Raw genomic sequence first — 7,287 nt, 5'->3', positions numbered from 1 at the left:
GAGACTCCAATAGACTTCGTCCCACGCGAATAAACCAGGTGCAAATACACAAAGGATTTAAACAATTTTCCTCTACCGTTCTCTGCAGCGCTTTTAACAGCGATCGTACGTGCAGATACGTAGGCGTCTGGTGCTCTATATAGAGTGACGTCACTGCATCGCGCGTTTGCTCTGTAGAGCTTAAAGTGTATCAAAGATGGCGACGTGAGGGTAGGGCCGGCTAGTAGCTCCGTTAGGAAGGTCCTTCCCTCGACGTGTCGAGAGCCAGCTCGTCATTTCGGTGAGTGGAAAAAAAATTCCTTCGTACCACGTAGCTCGTTAGAACTCACGAATTGAATTTAATCGATGCTGTGCTTCGTAAATGGCGGATTTCGAATAACCAAGATGCCACGGAAACTTGACACAAAAAAAAACATACTCACTCGCGACCGGGAAGTTCAATGCGTACATACGTGTCTCTGGCGAGTACTAGACGCGCGCGCACTTACAGAGAGATGATTCTGTCTTTTTTTTTTAGTGAGTGAGTATGCATATATACGTGTGTCTGTGTATGTCTCTCGAAACTGTCGAGGGCTTATCAACGAGCGAAGTAGAACGTATGAGTATCTTATCCACGAGGAACTAAATATCGAATGACGTGGTATCCATTGATCGGTTTTAAGATGGGAACCTCTAAAGAAATCCGCCATATACAATGCATACATATTTAATCATAGAGCTGAGCTTGCATCGGTTAAACGTAGAACGTTGGTGCACAGTGTTTCTAAATCTATTTAAATACGTTAGACCGTCTGATAATGATATTTATATTTTTATCTAAGGAAACACCGTGCACTGTATTGTAGCAATCTGTTATCAGGAGAATATGACCTGGTATGGTGTTTCTGGGAATAATAACGTGGTTGGCAGAGGCGGTGGAATTCAATGTAAAATGGCTTTGGTATTTCTAATTTCTTTCAGATGGTGACGGGCTCTACACTTTTGCTAACCAGACTTCAGACACGGTTCTAACTAACATTATTTAAATGCAGTGTATATACTATGCAGCATGACCAATGGAAAAATGTATTAGCGACCGATGCTTTTCAGACTATAACGAACTATAATGATATCAGTGTTATTTAGCTGGATCGAATATTCTTCTTGGAAGAGCATAAAATCGTACCCGTATTCGGTAATCAAAGTCACCGAGGTATTACGTTAAGCCGATAAGATTTCGTTAGATTATTGTGAAACAAAAATACCAAAGAAAATTAAAAAAGTATTGTCGTGCTCCGTGAAATAAAAATTGACGTTATCATCGCAATCAAAAGTGAGGGAAGCCAATTTGGATGTTATATATATATAAAAAAAAAGGGTAGAGCCCTTGTCGTATATTTAGACTATTAATCGAATTGAAAAATGTTAATGAATTTTCGAAAAATCATTATCAGTAAAAAATAACCAAAGAATATTTACACCGAGTATCGTATCCGTACCGGTGATAACGATTGTCAAAACAAGAGAACTTTACGCATGGTTAAAATAAAAAAGTAAAAAAGAGAGAAAGCCGACATAATCCCGTCCGAATTGGCCTGTGGAAACGTGGGGTCGCGTGTCGCCTCGTCAGCGAGCGACATCGATGCCAGACATCGCTAAGCCCAGCTGCCAAGCTGAAGAGCGGATAGACATCAGCTGTAGTCATTGAATTTCCAATTTCGATATAAATTCAAGTTATCGCTGTAGCTCAGTCACGTATTGGTTGGCTCCAGGAGTGTTGGAGAGCGAGGAACCCAGTAGCGGTGCGGGTTGGGTCGTACGTAGAGTGCACAGAGCAGGGTGGAGGGTTCGTGGGTCTGGGCCGGGGAGGGAGATAGGTGAGAGGTCGAAGAGTCTGGTAGGTGGGGTAGAGGCTCGTATCGACCGAGGATTGCGCTTGCGTGGACAAAAGCGCAGAATTGCGCGAACCAGTCGAACCGAGGAAACTCGTGTAGCTTCCGTCGGAAAGGAAGTCTCGTCAGTAGTGCGTGGCGCGGAGTGCCCGAGGAGCGGCCTCGGGTTCTTCGACTTCGCTAGGGATCAGGGAGGGCCAGGACCAGGTCCAGGAGTAGGGTCGTGGCTGTTTCGCTAGCGGTTATGAAGAGACCCCAGCAACCCCTTTGGAGGCACGGGTGATGATTCCAACGTACGCACAGGAGAGAGGATAGGCTGGTCTCACTTCCTGGCTGACCTGCGCTTCGATTGAACCAGAAGAGACCCAGACCAGCTGCTGAAGCGTCGGTGGGAGAGCCAAAGGTTGTTGCTGGAAGAAGAAGGAACGAAGACGGGGAAGCCTGGTGGAGGTGGTGGAGGAGGAGAAAAATAGAGAGAGGTCCGGCCCAGGGGTCTGGGGGGAGCTCGAACGAGAGTGAGATCGGGTCTGAAATGTATCTCCACGATAAGGCCAGACGATAAGCGTCTGGTTTCGGTGTTTGTACGCGAGCTGTTCTGATAAAAGATAAACTGACTTTTCCGAGGCTCCCCCTGAGGCCTCCCGGTGCTGCAGTCGACATCCTTCTCTCGGAGACATCGGCGCGCTTCCTCGGACCGGTGATTCACAGTGCTGCTAATATTCCAGATCAAGATCTTCCTGGCGAGGACTCTTTTCATGGTTTTCGTTTGGCGTTTTATTAAAATTGGAGGGAGGTCCTCGCGCGGGCGTTGAAATCCTCGCGGGAGCCGAGAGATACGAACTGGCAGAGGACGTGGCAAGGAGGGTGAACAACCTGAGAGTTCGTTTCGAACGTCCAAGGAGGCCATGCACAACTTCGCCGAGGCATTGAAGTCTCTCGAGTGCTAACTTCTCGGAAGAGACAGGGAATGACCAATACGCAGCAAACCATCCTCGGCCAGGTCTCCGGATCCGAGCAGCCGCGCGAGGAAGTTCAGCTGACGGAGTTGACACCCGTCAAGCAGTCCAGGATCAAGGAAAATTCAAATGACAAGGATGACCATACTACTGATGGACTCAAGGCGCTCAGAAGCTTGTCCCAGGATGGGGTCGACGAGTTCGTCGAAGGGAAGAATTTCGAGTTTTCATCCAAGATCGACGCCATCGAGGAAATCGATACTGATTATGCGGACAGACCGATTGCTACTGGCACCAGGAAGAGGAGGACCCAGGGCAGGAGGTGCTGCAGGGCTAAGGAAGATCCTCTTCAGGAAAGTATAGGTGCGAGGGACAAGAGCAGCAAGATCAGCAACGAGGCACAAACAGATGCGCGAAATAGTGCCAGAGTTAATAAGAAGCTGAATCATTTGCGAAATGCCGAAAATAAGAAATCCGCAAAATCCGATGTAAACAATGCGACAGCCGAGGACTCCGTTCGAGAAAAAAGATACGTCCTCCGCACGAAGTTCCAATCACTGAGAAACTCCAAACAGAAGAAACAAGCGGGCAGCATAAAAAATGTCAACAGAAAAAGTAACAATAAGTCAGCAAGTAGCAATTCCGTGGACGAAGTCTTCGAAGATGGTCTAGACCCAGCGGGCCAGGATGAGGATGAGACAGTGGAGAGCGAAACCCAGTCTCAGTCAGAAGAGGAGAAGAGTCTTACAGAGGAGAATCTAAGACGAAAGATAGACGCCATCATCCAAGCTAATTACCTTCTAGAACAAGAGAACAACAACGTGATGCAACACGACCACAACAAGCTGGACGACGAGACTCAAAATTGCAGCAGCAACGAGTACACCGGTGAAAAGAGATCGGACCAGGAGGAGGACGGTACCCTTAAGAAGTATTGTTGCGTAATATGCAATGCGAGGTTCAAGGGCAGCGGTGGACTCAGGAATCATTACAAGGTGGTCCACGCGGCTGGACCCATATTCACGTGCAACGAGTGCGGCAAGGAGTTCCCGCTGAAGGAGCGCCTGAAGCTCCACGTGAGAACCCACACAGGATTCAAGCCCTACAAATGTCCGGAGTGCGACAAGACCTTCGCCAGGGGAGGTCAGCTGGTGCAGCACAGGAGAACTCACAGTCAGGTAAAGCCCTACCGTTGTGTCCTGTGCTCGGGTACCTTCACCTGCGCCGCCAATCTGGCGCTCCACGTGAAACGTCACAACGGCCAGAAGGATCACAAGTGCGAGATATGCGGCCGAGGATTCGTGCGTCGCGACGCTCTTAAGAAACATCTCGAGTGCTTGCATCGCGACGTCAAGTCTTTCTTGTGCGTGATATGTAACAAGACCTTCAAGGGTCACCTGCCCCAGCACATGAGGACCCACGCCCAGGACAGACCCCACGGCTGTGCCACCTGCGGGCAACGCTTCGCACAGAAATCCCAGCTGACCGTTCATCAGCGTACTCATTCCGGTCAGAGACCATTCCGTTGTCTAGTTTGTTGGCAGGCCTTCGCACACTCCACCGCGCTGAAGTTGCACACGAGACGGCACACCGGTGAGAGGCCCTTCAAGTGCGCCGAGTGCAACGCTGGTTTCACGCAGTTGCCGCACTGGAAGAAGCACATGAAGTGTATACACGGTAGGAGCGAGCCCTACTCCTGTAAAAATTGCAACAGCTTCTTCCGGATCAAGAACGACCTTGAGACCCACGAGAAGACGTGCCTGGCCGACGTCACCCTGGGATCGGAATCGAATGACGCCACCGACAAAGTAAGTAGCCTACCTAGGTACAGGGTGATGACCGTGGAGAAGATGCGTCTGCTCCTGGCAGTCCTCCTCAAGAGAATATCCAAACCGGAGAGACTGGACGAGCTTGGGTTCGGCAAGAGGCTGATAGACGAGGTACTCGAGGACTCTCTGGTTTCCGCTGGGAAGGATCCTGTCAGGGCCGATGGTCTCAGTGAAGTAGATGCTCTTCGTAAGAACCTGGCGACCTTCCTCGAGTGGACCGTGCCCAAGGAACACTGGGAAAACTTTCAGAAGATGAACAAGACACCGGAGGAAATTCTTGAGACATTGACGGCGACCTAATTATCTTAAATTCTTCATAAGGATAGTACACTAGGTGGTTCACGCCTACCACGTCAGGAACGTTTCCTAGTGCCATGTGTCAGTGTCCTTGCCATGCTATATTAACGAATGAGTCTATACTTGTGCTGCAACGTCATTCGTCTTACCAAAAAAAGATTAAGTCAAAGAAACTAAGGACACTTTATATCGTAGAAAAAAGAGAATAGAAAAAGAGAACAATCTTGCTCTCATGATTTTAGTGACATTTTTGTCCGATGATTCCTTAAAGCTTTAGCTAAATCACTTGCCATAATTTCAATTATATATAGCGTACGTTAGTTATCATTAAAGACACGTGCATACTTCTATCGTTACTGATCAAGTTCATTTGAACCGTAGTTTTAACGATCTCACCGATCACCAAAAAATTTATTATTTAGACTGTAGATAACTGTGAGGAATCGAGGTTATCTCGTTCTGGATAATCTTCTGCAGCGCATATATTATATATTTTAAATAGGCATATATATATATTATATGAGATTCTGTTATGTGTTCACGAGCTGTCGGGAGAGTGGAGAGGGACGTGCTCGATTTTTGTATTATGTGAAAAGTTCGGTGCGTGGCCTCCAAGCTATGTCCCCGTGCTTCTAGCATATATTATCATAGATATACATAAATGCATAGCTCCGTAGACGTAAATGCTCGTGCGTGCACGAAGGGCAATGATAATATATGGTTCCGTTAGTTAGATAGGTGTAAGTAAATGTGACCAGACAATAACGAGGTTCAACAAGATTAATATATTGCTATAGAATGTATATTATAGATTTGCTCTAATGTTAATGCGATCGATTGAGAATAATGTTTTCATAGAAATCAATCGACACAGGACTGCCTGCTACTTTCGTTTTGCTTTTCTCGATCTCTTTCTCCCTCGAGAAAGAATTTTTGGCTTTACTCAAAGTTCAAAGTAAAATTTATGCCGTACTCTTTTTTTTTTTTTTTTCATTCTCTTGGGTTACTTAGAATTGTCTGTCCTTGTACATTGGTGCTTGTGTCCATCGATCGAGTCTTTCCTATGGACGAGACGATCGAAATTATATTTTTTGGGAAATTTTCCTTGCCAATTGGCTTAGCGATTTAATTTAAAAGAAATAAGTTTGAACGGTGCTTTGAGAAATTTTTGTTTAGTATGAAAAAACAATTTTGCTCGTGGAATCGTTATGTTGATTTTACAGAGGTTTGTCATTTCTGATAGAATTTCGGGACTATTCGGTTTCCTCATTTTGGAAAGCCACTATCGAATCCAAAGACTTAGTTGACTCAGTTGCCAAAAAGAAATGTAACTTATATGGCCGTTAGTTTAGACTTAGTTTTTAATTTTGGGATGATTTACGTTTGTTACAAATTTTATTATACACATATAGTATATATATATATTATATATTAAAAAATGAGAAGGCGCAAAAAGGGATTTAAATAGAGAGGGAACGAATGGTTTGACTATGCGAGTATAAAAGAAAGAAAAAAGAAATGCGCGGTTACTCATCGCTTTTATTTTAGATTTATTCCAGGAGATCGACATCTACACGCTTCGGCTTAGCTTACCTATGTAAAGTAGGGTCGTAGTGCATTGAATAAACTATCGAGGTCGCACTCCGTCCGTTTAACTTATTAATAGAGTCTGCAGGTTCTTTGAAAAAGTTTAGAAAAATTCAAGCGAGCATTGAACGACGGACATACAAAAAGAAATAGTAAAATTTATTGTTCCAAAGGAAACTTTACGTTATTGGTGCCAAAAAAAGAATTCGTACTCGAGCCATTTAATTTCTAAGATAACCGCTGCTGTTATAATTTTTTTTTGTTATTTTTTCCTTTGTTTTCCCGAACAATATTACCATTTATTGTTCGTCCCATTAGTGCCATAAGTAATGCCAGTAGTACGCCATTGTTGCACACGTCGCTATACTGGTATGTCGATTAACGCGTAGCGTCTCTTTGTTTTTGTATTTGTTACCAATAAGCGCTGGATTGATTTAGAATTAAGGGTGGTACACGAATATTGAAGTTGAATAAGGAGATATGACGCGGCTGAGGAAATTGTCGAAAAAATGTGGTTGATAATAATTAGATGTAAGTTAACAATGGTACTAGATAAATGTCTTGTTGTACAATCATGAATATCGGCTGGGATTTAACCAAAGAATCGAGTCATGGGATATCTTTTGTTTTATCCAATGACTCACAGACTCTTCCATGGCTGATTCATGATTTGTCGACCGGATGATGTTTTCGTGTACCCCATACGATTGATATTCAAAATACATATTGTCTATACATACTAAGCCA

The 7,287-nt window shown here is 44.8% G+C and overlaps 1 protein-coding gene across 1 annotated transcript; it reads left to right on the top strand.

The window, feature by feature from the left end:
* The first annotated feature begins 79 nt into the window (after nucleotides 1-79).
* On the top strand, nucleotides 80-7,285 carry LOC107264134 (zinc finger protein 583). Its single transcript, XM_015732046.2, has 2 exons — nucleotides 80-280; nucleotides 961-7,285. Exon 2 carries the CDS (start codon nucleotides 2,839-2,841, stop codon nucleotides 4,954-4,956), a length of 2,118 nt encoding a protein of 705 aa, XP_015587532.1. The 5' UTR covers nucleotides 80-280; nucleotides 961-2,838; the 3' UTR covers nucleotides 4,957-7,285.
* Nucleotides 7,286-7,287: the final 2 nt, after the last annotated feature.

The sequence above is a fragment of the Cephus cinctus genome, unplaced genomic scaffold, assembly GCF_000341935.2.
Source record: "Cephus cinctus unplaced genomic scaffold, Ccin1 Ccin1_scaffold0168, whole genome shotgun sequence".
NCBI lineage: Eukaryota > Metazoa > Arthropoda > Insecta > Hymenoptera > Cephidae > Cephus > Cephus cinctus.
The sequence above is the reverse complement of the archived record's forward strand: the minus strand, read 5'-3'. Positions and strand labels throughout refer to the sequence as shown.

Bases quoted from the DNA above. Each gene is read 5' to 3' on its own strand.
- LOC107264134 (XM_015732046.2), top strand. From the start codon at position 2,839: ATGACCAATACGCAGCAAACCATCCTCGGCCAGGTCTCCGGATCCGAG.